The sequence below is a fragment of the Charadrius vociferus genome, unplaced genomic scaffold (assembly GCF_000708025.1).
Source record: "Charadrius vociferus isolate BGI_N301 unplaced genomic scaffold, ASM70802v2 scaffold320, whole genome shotgun sequence".
In the NCBI taxonomy this organism is placed as follows: Eukaryota; Metazoa; Chordata; class Aves; order Charadriiformes; family Charadriidae; genus Charadrius; species Charadrius vociferus.
In genome coordinates, this window is record NW_009646501.1 from 1200119 (window position 1) to 1218884 (window position 18766).

The 18766-nt window shown below is 47.2% G+C and overlaps 1 protein-coding gene across 1 annotated transcript in view; it reads left to right on the forward strand.

Annotated features, from left to right (window-relative positions):
- Positions 1-760, forward strand: part of DHX35 (DEAH (Asp-Glu-Ala-His) box polypeptide 35) — a 31324-nt gene extending 30564 nt beyond the window's left edge. The window contains exon 22 of the mRNA XM_009883626.1: positions 455-760. Within this exon, the coding sequence (XP_009881928.1) occupies positions 455-499 (45 nt within the window). The 3' untranslated portion in view covers positions 500-760. The remainder of the gene's footprint in view (positions 1-454) is intronic.
- The last annotated feature ends 18006 nt before the right edge of the window (positions 761-18766 follow it).

Here is an 18766-nt window from a genome sequence, read left to right on the forward strand (position 1 = left end):
TTCATTCCACGTGTTTTTAAGGCCTTTTGCTTTAAAGCATAGAGTTTCAAAGGTCCAATGCAACTGCAGCTCCTGTGTTAATACATCAGTTAAAATCGTGTACTCCTAGTGTTTATGCACAGGTGGTGTTGGGAGCACGTGTGCCTTTCTGTGCATTTTTACACACTGGCACCTTGCTTCCAGTGGGAAATCGTTCCTGTGCTTGGAGTTAGTACAGAAGTACTGGAAGATGATATTTTATACCAAACCAGACTATCACTTTGGGATACATGTGGTGTTTTTTATTTCATAGGTTTATTTTAGCTCTATCAGTATTAACCAGAGCTTGGGAAGGGTGGTCTTTGACATTTGTATAATAATTTATTTAATTTGGGATTAAAGACTGAAAGCATTCTAGTTGAATGCTTTTTTAATTATGTATATTCTAAACAATTTTTCTTTTCTTTTCTTGCAGCATCTTTCCTTGAAAGCCAAAAGGGCTAAAGTAGATGACCACTGATTTGACATGACATAAGTCTTGCGACATCAGATGCAGAACCTACCAGTGATTCAAACTGGCTACAGTCCATTCAGCAGTCAGTTCATTAGCAATTTGATCTTACATCAACTTAAACATTTAAATGCCTGCCAGGATCTGTAGGGGTTTATGCATGACCAGTACATTGTAAACCTATGTAGAGCTTGCATTGTGGACATTTTATTCTTTGCCTACTTGAGCACTGTTGTTAATCTGGGCATGTTGCTCCTTTTAAATAGGTAGAAAAACAATTTAAAAAGTAAGAGGACATACAGGACCACAAAAAACTGAAACCTTCAAGAAGGAAACTGATTTCCTGGAGTGGTACGGCTGCCTTATGAGAGTGGGGAATAGGGTACCCTGCCTCCTGTTACCTAGAGCACTGTGACTACTACCGGCCAAACTGAGACTGACTCCTGAGGGCAGGAGCTCAGGGCAATGCACTAGCCCTTGAAATGCCAGGGGCTGCCATGGAAACATTGATTTCATGTTGGACCATCCCGAACTGGTGCAGCTTGTGCTCCCAAGCAGTGAAAGTCTCCTGCCTGAGGTCGAGCTGCCCCTGGCTCCCTATGCTGTAACAGTCCTGTAGGCACGTTGTGTTAAAGTGTCTGCTTTCCAATATGTGAGAGTTGCTGTTTGGGGAGGGGAAGGAAGAGTAGCTCACTGTTTTTAAGCAGGATTAATTTTTTGCTCAGTCAGGGGACTATACATGTGTGTTCACAAACAATCAAATTCACAGATGGGACTTTACTTTTCTTTTTATTTCCTAACAAGAGAAAAGATGTTAGCCTCTCACTGCTTGGAAATACCAGAAAACTTCAGCAGGGGTATATCATGGAACACTGGTTTTTAGCCTCTGACATTCAGCAAAGGTGAAAATGTTCTGTACTTTCCTGTAAGGAACACAGTCCTATGTATTTCTTTTATTAAGAAACTGTGCTTTTCAGCTTGGGACTCTTCTTCAAGTGTTACTCTAAGAGAAGGATGCTCTGAACAGTTGCTGCTTTAATCGGGACTCCATGGCTACTTTTCAGTAAGGAACTGAAACAAAACACTTCTTGTGTTTTGACAAAATAGCTTGCATACATGTATTTATTTTTTCCAACCCTATTGATATTTATTTTAGAAACACATTGTTTGAAAATTTTATTTTTGTAAGGCAACTGATTTATGAATGTGGTTTTGACATGTTTGACTCTAGTTTTATTTTCTTTTTTTTAAAAAAAAAAAGTATGTAAATAAGCAAAAATTTCTACATAGAACAAATGCCTTCCTTGTCACAGGACTGCCTTGAAAACCTTCTTGAGAGCTTCTTTACCTTCTCCCTTCCAAACCTCTGCAGATAGAACATGTTCTGTCATGTGCAGTGTGTGGTCTGTTCAGTGTCTGCGTACTGACTGCCAGCACAAAAAGATGTACCAGTCTCCATGTATGGCACCAGCAGCATGACAAACCGCGTCACCTTCCTCGTTGTTTTCCCTGTGAACCTCACGTTTGTATTACTGTCTCCTAGAATGGAAGCTCTTTGGGGCAGGGACTGTTTCCTAGCCAGAGCTGAGAGCATTGGTGGTACTTACTGAAAAGATTCAATTTGTGGGTTTGTTGGTTTTTTTTTCTCTTAAAGGATTGGAGAAAGCTGAATATGAAGACTTGTAAAATACCCGTGTCTCTCTGTCCTCTGGAAATATTCTTAAGAAGAATAAAACCATTGAATCAAGGAAGCCTGAGAATGCGTCACTTCAGCCTGAGTAGTGGGTGATTGTACTGTGCTGGGCTGCACTGTGATGGGCTGTCAGTGGGTGACCACTTCATGTGCCAGGTCTGAGAATTTTGGGTGGTTTTGGACAACTCTCTGCTCCAGATGTGCCTTTACCTGGCTGTACAGCTGCAAAATTTTGTCTTGGAATGATTGGGATCCCTGCTAAGTTAAGAACCCATCTGTGTGGAAGCTTTGTAACATGCTGCAAGCAACTGTACTTTTCGAAGAAGGAGTGCAATGGGTCTTTGTAAACAAAAACAGAGATTGAGACTTGGGGTTTTTTAGTAGTTTTACAAACAAAACCAGAAACTGAGAGCTGGTTTTTTTTTTAGTAGTTTTACAAACTAATGAGGTACTGCCAGAGGTGCAGAACAGGCAAACTTTATACTAGAGGCTAAGAGTACGTGGGTTTAGTATCCAGGTTAAGGTTACCTTTAGAGAGAAAGCACTGCTTGCATTGGAAATGCGGACCCTTTGAAGGTGTTTGAAGACAGAGACTCAAAACTTGAAAGACTTGAAAATCTCTTTACTTTGTAAAATTTTGGCCGACAGCTCTCTGCTAGATCTGTACATAGCGTTATGCTTTAAATAACTTTGATTAAGGAGACGGGCAACTGTGCTTTGTTGTTGGCTCTTTGCTGCATAAACAGTCTGTGTGCTATTTGGGGGAGGTTGGAGTCATTTGAAGATGTTTGTAAAGGAGTTTATGAAACAGTTTAAGGATTTTAAACGTGGCTTTCAGAGAATGAGGTTAAAATATTAGGCTCTTGAATTAAAACGTTGCTTGAAATAGAAGTCGTGCCACCACTGGCAAGGAGATAGATATTTTTTTAAAAAAGTGAATTTGCAGTCCATTAATGTCAAATTACTGAGGGGGGGGAGCAGCTTTACTCCTGAGGTGCCTCAGAAAGTACTCTCAGTGTTTCTACTCCTGACTGCAGTATTGTCAGTTATAGAATAAGAGGAAGCTAAATTGGAGTAAGAATTCAGCCAGGACAATATTAATTGAAATATACTTCTCATCTTGTAGATTAAAAAGAATTCTGATGAACTGATGGGAAAACAGTGGCAACTCTTCTGGGTTAATCTGAAGAAAGAGACCAGTAATTAAGAGAATAAAATTTAAAAAGGGAAATAAATAAGGGAAAGGTAGCTGCTATTTCTTCTTGGTGCTTTATGATAAAAATGCCTGTATGATAGGATATGTAATTGAGCACACAGCAATGTTTTCTAAAGGTTCATCAAAGTAACGTGATGTAACTTATTTTTTAAGCTGAGTTAATTTTATACATGTGTTGTAAGCGCACTACAGATGGGCATCTGTGGTAAGTCAGGTAGCATGTGCCTTTAACCCAAAAAAAAAAAAAAAAGGTAGTTTACCAGAATCAGATTATCTGTGTGACTCTTTCTAGATCTGGTGGTTCAGGTGTTTCCTGGCTCGTGGGCAAGTGCAAACTGTGATGAGTTTCCTATTCCAGCAAATGGAAATCCCGGGCAGAGAGGGTGAGATGGGGAGAGTGGTGGGGCAGCGTCTCTGCGTGAGGGACGATGGGGCTGTAAGACACTAGAAACGTCTCAGTAGCTCCAGCCGAATTCTGCAAAGACGTTTCTGTTTACAAGGGAGGGATGGGCTTCTCTGATGCCCTCGGGAGCCTTCTTCGTAGGGAAGGAGTGGGGAAAGGAGCAGAGAGGTGTCTGCGGGGAAGGTGCAGGGTTTCTTCATCGTCGGGTCCCAGGGTGACTCGGGGCAGCGCTTCGCCTCTCTGCTCCTCTGGTCGCTGCCGAGCGGGCGGTTACTGAGCCGCTGGCTTGCTTGGCGGGGAGCTGAACTTCCAGGAGCTGCTTGGGAATTAATTAGCTGAGCCAGTATGGCAGTGCTTGTCCTCTTTGTGTGACTTTTGTGATGGAACGCCTGACTGGCAGTCCCGCAGCCGAGGACGGGACTGCGTGTCGGTGGGGCAGGCGGCTGCTGAGGCCGGAGCACGGGCACGGTGACCACGGTGCCGTGGAGGCTGCGTGAGGCTGGGCTCAGCCCCCTGCCTTGCCGTGATGGAGGGGAAAACCACCCAGACAGTGCACCATCTTGGGATTTGAAAGGCCATTCTCTTCTGAAATGTGGTTGTCAAAACCATTCCTTCTGTTTCAGCTGCTTTCTTTACCAAGGAAAATTAGGTGTATGTGTTTTTTCCACTAGCTCTTCACAACCCCATCATTTGGGAGCATCAGTGTGCTTCTGTCACTGTTGTCACCCCGTCGTTCTGGTAACTGTCACTTACTGGACTAATCACTTTTGAGCAATTCCATTGAAGGCAACTTGGAACTAGGGTTTCTTACTGTAATTTCATAACTGCTATTCTCGATCAAGTGGCCATACTATCAACAATCGGTAAGGAAAGTCAACAACACAACTCAGCGTTCAAAGTAAGTTCCTCTGCCGGGACATACAACAAACAAGTTGCAAGATAAACATATGTGGCACATGGAAAAACTGTCCTTAAATCCAGTTTCTGGTCTGTTCTCAGACTTGCAGGGCTTTTGCCCTTGAGAGCTTGGACGGGGTTTTTCTTCTGTCAATTTATAACTTCATCTTTCTCTGTGAGGTAAGCTTCCTCAGAGATGTGCATTTTTGGCTTAAAACTGACTGCATTTTGAGAAAGGTGCCAGTAGATGGCAGGCAGCAGTTTCAAGTGGTAGTATCGTGGGGAAAAAATAATTGGCCAGTTCTTGTAAGTTGTTCTTATTCTTCAGTTTTAACATTGAATTAGTTTAGTGGTAAGTGGGATGAGGAAGCGTACAGGAAAAAGCTATTGGTGGCTGTGGGATAAAGTCGGTATTGGAAGTGCAGAGATTAGTGGAAAAGCACAGAGTGCTGTGTGCCCCACTGGTTTAAAAACAAACCAACCAAATGCCCCCAAAACCAAAAAAACCCCAACCAGTAAACTCTCTAGCGGTTCTTTCAACTACACACGGCGTCATGAAAACGGCACCTTCACTGTGAGCCCTGGCTGAGGTGCGGCACTGTGCTGGGTGGGGGTGTGATGATACCGCGAGGGACTGACGGCGCTTGTTACACTTTTATACTCAGCTTATCCAGGTGACCAACCACTGCTGATATTCAGAGGTTTGGTTTGGGGTTTTTTTCCCACTTGTTTGTAACTACTTCCAGCTACGGCTCTCCATTTTTCAAGAAACTGTATTTTGCAGCGTTCTTGGCTAATAGAAATACTTTCTTAATAAGAAAATGAAGAGTTAGTAGGATGTGATTTCTCTCAGAGGATGCAAAAATGGCTGCCTGCTCCCTTCCAAAATTGTCTTTTGCAGGGCTGCAGTTTTGCGAGGCTGCGAGATGCAGAGGTTATATTTAGCTGTGTTGCCAATTATGAGAGATCAAAAATTGCCTGGAAAAAATCCCCTTTTCCTCTTTTCTAGAATCATAATAATTTAAAATAATATGTATTACATAAAAAGATATATAAATTTAAGTATAAAAAATATTTAATTTCTCTTTCCATTTTATCTTTAGTCTCCTTAGCAGTTCCCGGAGTACGCAGCAGCACAAGGAGCACCATGCGAGGGAGCCCCTGATTGCCAATTAGGGTGCAGGCGCAGGAGATGGATGGTGCTGCAGATCCCCCCTCGCCGCTTCCGCGCTCGCTGCCTGTGCTCTCCCCCTCAAGCAGGGTGCTGCAGGAGGGGAAACGGGCTTGGACGGAAGAGCTTTGCAGGTGGGAGAAGTCAGAGGAGGCCGTTTCCTATCCATGGAGTGAGTGTTGGGCGGCACGGAGTTTCCTATCTCCTCTCACAGATGTTCTGCAGCTGGATGCGAGTGTGAGTCCTGCGTTGCTTGTGCAGCCTCTGCCTGCAATGGGCCCTTTGAGGTCAATGGGTCTCAGCCCTGACTGGGGGATCACCCAACTGCTTCCCTGTAGGCTTTCCATCCCGTACTACTTTGCTGGGAAAAGTCAAAACTTACAGGAGAAAGAGCGGGACAAAAAAATTGCAACGGCTTCTTGGCTCCCGTCAGGCCAAGAATAAGGTTGCTTATTGCAGATGCCTGTTGGCAGAAAGACAATCCCGTCGGACAGGGAGTGTTTTGGTGCCAGGAAACATCTTTCATGAGTTCCTTCACACCTGCTCTTTCTCTTGTTGATAGCTGGTGAGACACCAGTGTTTCGTAAGCGACCCCTGAGCCGTGGGAGAGCCCCGCTGAAGCGAGAGCCGGGAAGGAGCCCTTTCGGATGAGTCAGAACCTGAAAGAGCCGGGCTCGTTCAGTCCTGCTACCCAGAGCAGGATCTCTTTGTAAGGCAGAGTAAATCCTTCCTCCTTCCTATTCCCTGTTAACGCTTTGGGAGGCCAAAGGCTGTTTCCAGGTGTGTGGGTACGCACATGGGTGTTCAGTATGTGGGACAACAGGGCAGAGACCTGCCGGCGCTGCAGGGATGGGAACGTGTCGGGGCTGAGGAGAGCGGAGAGGCCAGAGATGCACTTTAGAAAAATAAAAGATTGGCAAAACGTGCCCTGAAAGGCGCTTGTCACTGCAGGGAATGCCCTTCCTCTGCTGAAGCCCGGTACCCGCCATCTTTTCCCCACCGGCCGTTAGCGGTGGTGGGTCCCGGGCGGGCACGGGGGGTAGTGCCCATGCGAGGCATTGATCACCGCGGCCGCTCCGGTGTGTAAATACAGCCTGCGACAGTATGAAATACCGACAGCCATTAGGAGCTGTCAGACTGGTCAAGATACCGAAAAGGGCTCTTTGCGGCTCCCCGGGGGGTGCTGGGCAGCCCGGCATTGGGGGGTGGGGGGGGCGGTCAGAGCTGCATTGGAGCTGAGCGAGGTGCAGGGGAGGGCTCTGTCTTCCTCCAAATCTCTTTGGTTTCTTGGAAATTGCAGCTGATGCTGATTTAACCCTTTGCACTGCAGGAAGAGGCGCTGACGAGAAAGCGCTGTGTTACAGCGGTGAGGCATCGACTGGAGAAGCCTTGAAGTGTCTTGTTTTAGCTGGAGAAGCAGAAAGCCATTCCTCCCGCAGCTCCGTGCGTGGGACCTGCTGCACTGGGGCGCTTCCAGAGGTGGTCGTTCCTGGCTCTGTTACAAAATCACTTCACCACCTACATGATAGGGCATCGAGCTGGGGTTTGGACGTCCAGTCCGGCCTACGGGGCTCACCAGATAGCCATGGAGCCAGTTACTAAAGCTTGTGTAGATGCTTCTTGTTTGCAGCGGGGCACATCTCTTGCTGTGGTGACAGCAAACAGGCTGTCGTTCCCTCGTCATTGGGCTCAGGGTGCCCATGGCCGTGGTGAAGCTGTAGGGCATTCGTGTCCCCGAGCCTTGAGAACATAGAGGAGAGGGATGACCTTCCGTGCAGCAGTACAGACTCAAGTCATGTTCTGGTTCTCATCCTGTCCACAAAACATCTGTGGAAAAGCTACTTTTTAGTAAATTCTTTAAATGACAAATTGCAGCACCCAATCGTGGAAAACCCCGAGGACAGCACTGTTCGGAACATCCCCACTGGTGCTATTTTGTGCGCAGGATTGGTGGCACCTGAGCACGTGTGTGATGCGCACCGTGGAGGTCACTGTGTAGGTAGGGATGTGCGTCCTCGCTGTTATTCGTCTTTGCACCGTTCAATTTAAGGGCCATTCAGAGGCCTCCTGAGGATGTGCTGTACCGCAAGGCAGACTTAGGAAGACGAGGGAGGAGGTCCAAGTGGAAAATGCTCCTCGTTAAAGGAAGACTGAAGGCAGCAATGGTCAGAGGAGGGCTCCAGAGACACGCTTGGTAAGAACAGCTGTTGCTCCGGATCTGCTCTATGTCCTCCTGCTGTTTTCCATCCAAAAACGTTTTATATATGCCTCTTAATTCCTGTCCCTTTGTCACCAAGTCCTTTTCAGTCTATTTAAGGGTTGTCTTGTCAGTGTGAGGAGCGGAACACAGAGGGAAGATGTATTGTAGGAAGTGATCCCAGGGACTAGGAAAGCTGAAATATATGGGAACCCACTGCTCTGTTCTGAGTCGTTTGAGTGAAGTTCCCATTAGGGTTTGGAAGCTTTCCAGGAGCCCTTGTACCAAGGCAAGCAATAATTTCTGGCGAGACAGGTATTTTAGGCTTTACCAGAATTCCCGTGTCAGGTGCAGTGAGAAGAGTTGAGCTGAGCTGAATGGAGGGCAAAGCCACGTTGAGGGCACCCAGCGGGGCCGCGGTGGCAGGCACAGCCCGAGCACCGTCACCATCACCGGTCTTCCTGAGGAGGGTCCTCCAGGGAGAAACGCCTTCGAGGAGTCCAGGGGTACAACGGACCGCTCTGGAGTAGGCTGGTTTTGTGTATTTTTGCAGAAGTGAGAGGATAAACGTTGTGTATCAGCCTCCTCCCTCCAGAATTTTATTCTGGAATGAGTTTGTTGTTGGAGACGGAAAGGACTGGAACATCTGAATTTTGATGTTGACTTTGTCTCTCGCTGGGTAAATCCACTGGTAGTTCATTTTACTGAAGTGTAAATACGGGTGAAATTTTATCCTCTATGGCAGTACGAGACTGTAACATCTGTCAGATATATTGACACCCACAAATGCGATACTTTCTGGAAGGCAAAAATGTTTTTGGCAAGTGGGTTTGCATGTGTGGAGTTTTCTGGCCAAAGCGAGCTGAAACGCTTTGAGAGAAAACTCTTCCTTCTAAAACTGGAATTAGCAGATTGCTGACATCCAATATTTCTCAGTGCTGACTGATCTTTAAATGCTATGCTTGATTTGAGCTGCACTTTTCTCCTGACTTCAATTTATCTTTTAGATTTTGGAGTTTATTTATATCACTTGTCTCCCTTTAATTCATCTTTTGTGGTCACTGAAGGAAAAGTAGTAAAGTGAATCTTCCATGTCTCCCTTCTCCTGTCAGAGTCGAGTGGCAGAAAGTACTTTGCCACGTATCTCCTCCTCGCGCTTTTCCACCGCAGAAAGATGCGGACTTGCAAGTGAGGGTTACTCCCCCTCCCTTTCTATTTGGAAAAAAGCAATCAAAGCAGGGTGAAACTTCAAAGCATGCATAAAGTTCTAGAATCTTCCTTGGAAAAAAGATCAAAACCTTTTTAATTAAAAGTTTTATGGAAAAAAAAAAGTTCAGGCCATGGCCCCCTCAGCCATTTAGGCATCATCTCTCCAAACTCTGCCCCGTGTATACCCACATGTGCACTCACAGCCCCCCGACCCACTCAGTGGGCCTCAGTAATGCGATGAAAGTGCCCTTCTTGAGGCTTCCGACAGTTCTCGTTTGCTTCTGTGTGCCTGCGTTGTTTTGGCTGATGCCGTGGTGTGACACAATCGAGGTGGGAAGTGTTGAGAAAGCTCCTGCTGTCAGCAGGTTGCTGTTAAAATCTCGGTGCTTACGTGATGCTGAATAGGCGATATGGAACTCCTGAGTGGAGCAACACGTGGCACATACGTAATGAAAAATGACAAGTGGATCAAAATTAATGATTATAAGGAGCAGCTTCTCTAGGCAGCTTGTTGTCTGAGCGGCAAGTATGGTTCAGTGGTTTGGAAGGTCTTTTAACATCCTTAAAGATTAAATCCCTCCGTCGCTGTAGTGTAAACTCGCATTAGTTATTTACAGCTACATGCATGAAAGGGCTCTGGGCATGAGTCAGGGATCTGCGAGGTCTAACTTCTGGACGTCTGGCTCCTGCAGTGGACGCCACAGCCTTGTGTAGGTGTCTCATCTTCCGTGCGATGCGAAGGGACCGTTGATGCCAAAGGATAAGGTTCACGGCACTGAGTTGGCTTAGCGGGAAACCCACCTGGGGCAGCCGGGGAAAAGTGAGTTTGAGGTGGTAGCCCCGGTGGGAGCTCAGCTCTTCAGGGTGCTGTGAAAATTCTCCTGGAACCGAGTTTCTAAAAGCCTTCCTGTAAGGTGCTGTAGACACACATGAACCAGTTCCAAAACTGGAAACCCAGAACTCGGACGCCAGTGGGATGCTGATGGCCAAGAGTGATAGAGCTGTGCAGGAGCCACATACCCACCTGAGGGAGAGGGACATGGTTACACCACTTCACCGACCTTTGCTAAGTCTGCAGAGAGCTGTAAGGATGTCGAGTTCCTGGGTTTAGCTCTTGGGACCTCAGCACCCCACTCTGCTGCAAAGCTGTCAGAATTGTAACTATAGGATGGGACAGGTAAGGGGTAAATTCCTACTGTGTGCGATGGCTCAGTGTTTGATGCATTCACTTAGGAAGATACGGTGGGGCTTTGAAGCCCCCTTCAGTCAAAGCTGGTAAAACTCCCCACCTCCAGGAGTGAGTCTGAGGGTGAAAAGGGGCACGCCGCACCCTCTGGGTACAGACCGGCCACCTCTGGTGACAGGTGACCAGCGTGGCACCGCCTCGGGGGAAGCAGTGTGGCTGCAGCTCTGCAAGCAGCTCCCCAGGGAGCAGAGATCCGGATCCTTGTGCGAGTACCGTTTGTGTATTCGCTGTGAGAGGGAGATTGGGCAAAACACCTCGCCGGGGCTTTGGGACATGGCAGTAGCTGGGACCGTAGTTACTGCAACCGGAGAGCCCGTCCCCGTGAGTGGGGCAGAGCGGGCAACGCCACCGCGCCGGTCCAGAGCCGGGTTAATGGTGAAGGCTGGGGAGGCTGCGATGCTGACAGCAGGGACAGCCGGGCTCGGAGGCGCTCAAGTAACAAATTGAACGGTGAATATCTTAAGATGACTCTGGTTTATTGTCCAGATCAGGTCAGCGGAAAAAATATTGGGAGACTGAACAAAGAGACAGGCTGCTTTAGCAGATAAATGGACTGATCATTTCGTATTGAGGAACAATCTCTAAAACATAGTTTACTGCGCAGCTGAGGGCTGAAGCATTTGCTGATGCCAAGAGCTCCTTCTTTGACCCTAGGCACGCGTGGAATTAAATGGCGCGGTGTTTTTTGATGGTTAAACTCCCCGAAGAAGACACTCCATTTGTTACCGGGGCTCTGATGAAGTAAAGTGTGGTTTATATGTACAAGGCCGGCCTTCAACTCATCTCAGAATGAATGGAGAGGTAAAATTGAATTTTACACTCCTGCTGCTATGATTAATGTTTGGGCTCTCCCATCCGGCGGCCGGCCGCAGGAGGGCAATGCAGGCTCGCTCTGCGGGAGCCGCGCCGGAGCCCGCCTGCCTCCGCTTATGCGCAGGGATGCCAAATAGAAGGGAGTCTGCATAAATGAATAGCTGGCGGAAGAATAAACCTGTTACAGCGATAAATTCCCTGCGTATCTGTCTCGGCACAGCCCTCTGATACGAGGCCGCACCTGACAAAGGAATAAACTTGTTAGGTGAATAAAAGAGCGCACATACATTAAATCAGAGAGTCTAATGCCGGGAGACTGAGAGAGGGCTCCGCAGCGCCGGCCGTGCGACACGCGTGCTGCACCGCGCCGAGGAACAGGGAAAGCGGCTTGAGGGGAATGCTCAGAGCTCCCCAGGGATGCGCAGGGCTGGAGAGCTTCTGGCGGCACTTCAGCCCTGTTGCTCCATCCTCTCGGCTGGCTTGGAGGAAGGCACAGTCAGACCCGGGGGGGTTTGGAAGCTTCTCGCAGGCAGGAGAGGGACATGCTGCCCGGCAGCCCTAGAAATGCGTATTGTCCTCATCCTCTTCAGGAGGAAAGAAATGGGTGAGACCTGTTCATAACTTCCTTTGGGACTGAGTGGCTTCAGCAGAAGCAGGTCGGGAGGCCAGGACCGTCCTTGCGCTGAGGAGAGGGGCTCTCTGCAGCACTTGCCATCACACTCTCCTCCCGCTCCCTGGGACTCTGCTTTTCCTGCTGGGCAGAGGGGGTTGTTTGCCTCCGATTCCTTTCCCACTGGTCCTGGTGGGGAAACAAGCTTCTGTCAAACCCTTCAGTACTGACAATTGTTCCCTGTCCCTCCGGCATGTTTGCTGTTCTGGGGGAAGTCCCGCTGCTTTGTCTACAGCGTGGTGACCGCCTCCTTCACCCCGACCCCCAGCTTCCCTCGTGGGAGTTCAGCTGGATGGTCTACAAAGAAATCCTCCCTTCTGGTTTATCCCCGGGTGCGGAGGATGATCCGGCTCCGCTCAGTGGTCAGTGCACCATCTTCCTTTTGCAGCATTTGAGCTGGTTTTAAGTGCCTTCGCCCCACACAGCAGCGTTTGCCCAAAGGAGCGCTCATACAGCGGCATTGATGCTCACAGCACCGCAGGGCAAGGGCAATGGGAAGGCAGAGAGAATTGCTTCAGTCTGACCCCCAGAGCACAAGGAATTCCCTAGAACAAGCAGGACCTCAGGGCTGATAAAGGGAGGAGTTGGTGGGTTTTTTTCTGTTCATAAGATTTTGTATCCCCCCCCCCAGTATTATCTATTAGATTGTTGTGGTTTAGGCGACGTAGTTTGTCCTATGTCAAACCAGGACACAGGTGTAAGAACCAACCTTCTGATGCTCACAAATGATCTGCAGCACTTCTACGGTTAGACGGAGAACAGGCCCTGTAGTAAATGGGAAGACTTTCAACTGCTAAGGGGTGATGTGTTTATTCAAAACAAACACCTTAAAAGGTATAAATCAGGAAAATGTTGGGCTAAGTACTGCAGAGGACTATTCCTATGTTAATGCAGGTAGTGGAGTGGTTCTCCTAAAATTCACTGTACTATTTGCCTAAAAATGGAGCAACTCAAGCCAATGGCGTACAGCAAAACTAGAACAAGGTAAGCAATTGCCTTTCCCCATCTCTGCATCCCCGAGCTCAGGATTTCTAAAGCCTAAAGATCAGGGTTGGTAACAGGGAAACAATGTGGAAACCTGTTAGAGCTGGTCCACTGAAATCAATGGACTCCCACCTATGTGGCTCTAATGGGACTGGAAATAGAATGGTGTGAACCATTGATTTATTTTTTTTTTAAATGTTTTTTTTCCTTGATAAACTGAAATTTTAGATGTAAAGTATCAGATGAAACTTCTTTCTGCAAGATCAGAAATACTGTTTTGGATCCTAAGACATTTTTTATTCTAGATAAATTATTCTGTTTTGCTCTTGGTTAATTCCAAATTTAGGTACATTTGTAAGATTCTCTCACTAGAAAACACTTCTCAGTGTGAACAGTACTCTGCCCTTACCAACTGCTGGGTGAAGTGCATGGGGTAGAGAGCCCAAAGCTCTGGAAATGAGCCTGGTTGGAGGAGCAGCTGTTTCTGTACCTGGCAATATTTCTCAGATGTTGAGCGTGGAATGAGCTGATTCTTCTCGGGCAGCACCTTGTTAGTCTTAAAACCAGCTACCTACTGCCAGTGACACCGCTGGAGGGGCTCCTTCATCCTCCAGCCAGGTACACTCTGATTAAACACCCTGTGCCTTGAGGAGGGCTCTGCTTTGCAGGGTTCCCCAAAAACACCTTTGGTCTTTAGGTTGATATCATTTTAAAGAGAGACATCTGGAAGCCGTTGACAATGCTGTTTGTTTTTTCCATGTCACAGGAAAATCATCTTGTTTTCTGAGCTACTTACATGGGAGGAAAAGTTTTACTCTTGGTGAGGAAGACAGACTTTTCTGCTTATGAGCCTTTTTGATCAACTAGTGGGAAGGTGTGTGACTCTAAAGGACAGAGTTCGCATGGAGGTATCTTTTGAAAAGGTTTTGATGGCAGGAAAAATCCACAAAGAAGCCACGTCTTCTCTCTTACTAGCGTAAAACCTGCCACACTTGTTTCTCTGCTCTTCCACCCAGCCCAGAGTAAGCCCAGGGATGAGATGTCTACACCGCTTGTGGCCCTTTCTACTCGCGCAGGCATCTGTATCAGGTATGACCGAGTTACGACTAGCAGTATTAAAACCATCACTCCACTATAAATGGAGCTTTTGGCAGCCGTTGGTCACTTTTTTCTAGCATCAAGAGGTGCAAAGTGTGACAAGCTGCTTCCCGGAGCCTCCAACAGACTCTCGCGGCTGGGCTGAAAGGCACGGCAGCGGTGGAGGGCTGAGGGTCCCCGTTACTTGGCCACATTGCCCCCAAACCCGCAGTAAATCTGAGCCCCTCCGCCCGGGGTGGGGTGGTACGGCCGGAGGGGGTGGGTGGCTTTTGAACATCTGCCGCGATTTAGCACCTCTGCTCCGCTCATCCCAGCGCGGAGCGGCGGGAGCGGCGGGCTGACAAACAATAAACGGCTGAAGGATAACAATGAGTCAGGTGAAAAAGGGAAATTGTTTTTTTGACAATCTGCTGTTGGGGGAAAGGAGTAAAGGGAGGGGGGCAAAAGATGCTGTAAGAACGAGGAGCCTGGGAGAAAGGGGATAAGTTAACATTAAATGGGCATGTGGTGACAGGGGGGGAAATGGTGGGACAGCGGGAAATGCGGCAGGAGGCTGGAGAAAATCGATACGAGATAAGCGTTCCAGGGGTAGTGCTGTTCATCAGGTGACAAAGTTAAAGGCAGCGAGACACTAAAAGTGAGAAAATATCACTGACCCCCTGCAGTATTGATCAAACAGCTGAGACACTCAAGGCCAAAGTCACTAATAAAGTGAGACGTACCAGCAAGAAGCCCATGAGAGCAGATGAGTTGGCTTCCGAAGGTCTTAAAAATAAAAATAAAATCTATCTGCAAAAGTTCTTGTTAACCATATTCTTTGTCTTGTTAAGTGCGAAGGGGACAAAGCAGCTTTGTGGAGAGGCACCGCCAGGGAGCTGAGGCGCGTGAAGGTTTGCTGTGTTATTAAAAGGGGGTTTGAAACCAGAGAGGATTTTGTAGCGGTGAGAAAAGAGGAGATAGTGATGCTGGGGAGGGCCGGCAGTCCTGCACGGTGCTGCTGCCAGCTCTGCCAGGACACCTGCGGGGGCTGACCTACCTCTGCTCAGAAACCTCAGGCTGGAGTCGTGCCCCAAAATTCAGGCTGCAAAACTAAACGGGTGCTCCTGTCTGAACTCCTGGGGTGATACCATGGCACAGGCGCTAGCCGTGTCCCACAGAGCCGGAGCCTTAAATCGGTTTGCATTGGGAAGATGGGGCTGTTCATATCGCTTGGTTTCCTCTGGCTGCACATGGCTGAGGGACGTGGGCAATGGCAGGTCCCTCCCAGGACGCCGACATTTCAGATGGGACCAATAATTCAATTAACGGACGTTTATTCCCATTTGCCTGAAACTGTGCCTGGAGGATTTGATGCCCCCGTTTCTTCGGCTTTTTGAAATAGGTTCAGGTCAGCTTGGTGTGTTGGTGTGGCCACAACTCTGAGCTGTCCTTGGCCACCTCGTGTACCAAAACTCGCCCCGGCGCTGGACAAGAGCACGCTCGTGGCACTGCTGTGCGTCGGGAACCGTCCCTGCTGCTGTGGGGCTTGGGCTCGCAGCAGCAGAGGTCTGTGGGGCAGGGAAGGAGCCTTGCCTGGGGTGAAGACCCCTGTTCCAGCTCCCAGTCACTTCAAAATGACTATTTATGGAGAGTGGACAACGTGAAAACAGAGAGGAAAGTAGTTGCAAAGAGAGTAAATGCGCTCTAATGTGCTGTTTGGAAAAGGTAACAGTAAAGAGAGGAATCAGGCTGTGTGGTAGGCTGCAGCGGAAAACGGAGTATCTCAATTTTTGGTTCTTGATGATGCATACATGTTAAAAAGAAGAAAAATACCCTCTCCTCTTTTCTTAGAATAAAAGGGATCAGGAAAGTCTTTTCACGTCTTCTGTTTTTTTAATGAGAACAGTTCCTGGATGATTGTTCTGTACTGGGGAATATCTAATCTGAACTCAAATGGAAAATCCACCATACCCTTCCAGGAGTCATTTCCAGCCCGTAGGCAGCCTCCTAGGGTCCCACAGCCGCGGCTGAAGGGGCCGCAAAGGTTGCTGAGAGCAGGTAACTGGTTGTAAAAGGCTGACATCGGTACCTCTTGGGTCACACCTCTGCTGAAAAAATTTCAGGGGTCTTCAGTCTGAGTAAGCGCAGGAACTGCTGTCTGTCAAAAGGCGAAGGTGCTAAGAAAAAATAAGAGACCCTAAATAGGACCTTTACTGTGGTCTGAAATCAATCCAGCTGTTTTAGAACAAAGTACTCTGCAATTGCTTTGTTCTAGTATAGGAGTTCCTAATGTAGGAGCGACTTCTACTTGTTATGTTTGTTCTTTAGTCCCAATTAAAAAAATAAGATTGCATGGTGGATTTTTTTTTTCCTAGAGTCACAACACAAAAGACATAATTTAGAGCAATTATTTGGGGATTGCTGTCCTAGATAATTTTCCCCAGCAGATTAGCCCTACGTACAGCATCACCTGAAATCAAACCTCCCTAGTTTGATATATAGGCTCTTCTTTAGCTGAATTGCTAGTGTGGAATCTAGCAGGAAACTTGAGTTCTGATATTCCAGGCTTTTGGCTGCTGGAAAGCAAAATGCATTCCCTACGCAGCTGAAGCCTGGTTAGAATATTCAGACTGGGGGCTGCGGGGATTCTCCAGCCCCATTAACTGCACCTCAGAGTCACATCGCCTGGCACCTTAGCAGACAAAGTGCCATGTACGTTACCGTCCATCCATCTCTATATTTGCACAGTCAGGGACTCACGGAGCTTGGAAAGCAGCTCTGGAGATTGTCTCGGTCCAAGCCTCTGCAAAGCAGGGTCAAGTAGAGCTTTAAGTCCTTTCACTGTTTGTATTCCTGTAACGCATTATCTTCTGATCATACCTAAAGTGAGCTGAGTACTGAACTAGCTCCACAAGTAGAAGGGAGGAGAAATAGATGGGGGAAGTCTTTTGCTTCAACTTGCAATAGCAATGGGGAGGGGGATGCAGGATGCAAGTGAAGTGCTTGAAATGAGACGAGACAAAGGTCCAGCTAGTTCCATGTTCCTTGCAGGGATGTAGATATTAAGTGCATAATTCATGGATATGTTCATCCGTTCTGTGAAAAAGCAGCAAATTAGAATAACTCCTTCTGTTTAATATGTGTGTCTTCTAGCAAAATCTTTGTTGTTTCACATACATTAGAAGTTAGAGGCAGGAATTAAATGATCTGCTTGACTTCTTAGTTGCTAAAATGCCCTTTTATTCCAGTTATTATCGTGTCTGGGAACAGGAGCATCCCAGAACTGGCTGGAATTAGCAGAGAGGGTCTCTTTAGGCCATTTTGTTGAGCTATTTTATAATTATCCTACCACTCGTATCATTATCTGTTCACATGAACTATTGTCTTCATGCACTTTATTTTACCTGCCTTTCCTGGGGTTGTTAAGATCCTGAACAGTGGGAAAGCAGAGTCGCGTGGGACTCGTTCTTTTCGCACAGAAAGAAAAGGAAAAAAAAAACCTACCCTTTGGTTAGATTTTGTCACAGATGATAGCTTCCACTGGCTCCTGCTTTTCCTCTGGCTTTTGCCCACCTCCCTCGTGGAGTAAAGAAGGAAAGGAAGATGAAATAAATACTAATTTACTAACTGAAGTTATACATGAAATCCCTGTTGTAATGATGATGTAGTGTCCTAAAAACGTGTGTACTGTGCATAATTTTAGCACAGGAACTGACAGGTCCTCCTGAGGAGGTTTTCGGGAGGGAAGAGAAGAGACCACAAAGGAAGCTGATGAAGGAGAAGGGAATTTATGTAGCTTAGCTATAGTGAAGAGGGGTTAAAGTAATTGCTGGCTTCATCAGGTTTCTATATGACAGTAGGAACAGTTGCACCTTAAATTCATATCTGAAGACCCTAAAACCAGAAGACAGTGTTTGTTGTGATGGATAGGATTACTGTTGGAAATGTAGTGCAAATTTCAACTGGGACATTGACTATTTTATATGCAGCAAGGACAGATCAGCAAGCAAAGACAGATTAATTTAATTAAATCAATATGTGATCACTAAGCCTCATAATAAAACCTTAAATAAAAACTTTGGGGAGAAAAATGGATTACCTTTGCAGAGTATGAGATGGAACAACTGTTTGTTCAGGAAATACTTTTTCAACAGGTTAAAAGATGTGTGACGACTTCTTCCTCTCCCCATTTCCCCATCCCATCACATGATGGAAAAATTGGTGGTTGGTACTTCAGAGAGTTCTTTTCTTTTGCTGTTAGCTCTTCCAGCATTCAAGGTTTGAACATGTGGTGGCAGAAGGAGGAAACCCTGCTGCAACCCTTTGCACCTCTGTCCCTTCAAGAAAGGTACAATTGCGCCTCTTTTCAGACCTTTCATTTCAACCAGATTTCATTACCTAAACTGGGAGCAATGGTCAAGATTTTTAAAAGGTCGCTGGTCTTGGGTGGGCAGCTGCTGGGTGCACAAGTGTTTCTTGCAGACCCTGTTGGGGTTTATACTCTGTTGGGTTTTGTGCTCTTACTTCCCAGGAAATCATCAGCTGAGACGCTCAGGCAAACAGGAATAATTGTGAAGGAGATCAAACATCTGCCCGGACCGCCCTGCAGCAGCACGGCTGCGGGAAGGTGCCTGCCGTGACCTTCACAGAGCATCGCCCCTCTGCAACAGGCTTTTCCAAAAAGGTGTGAACTCAGTTTG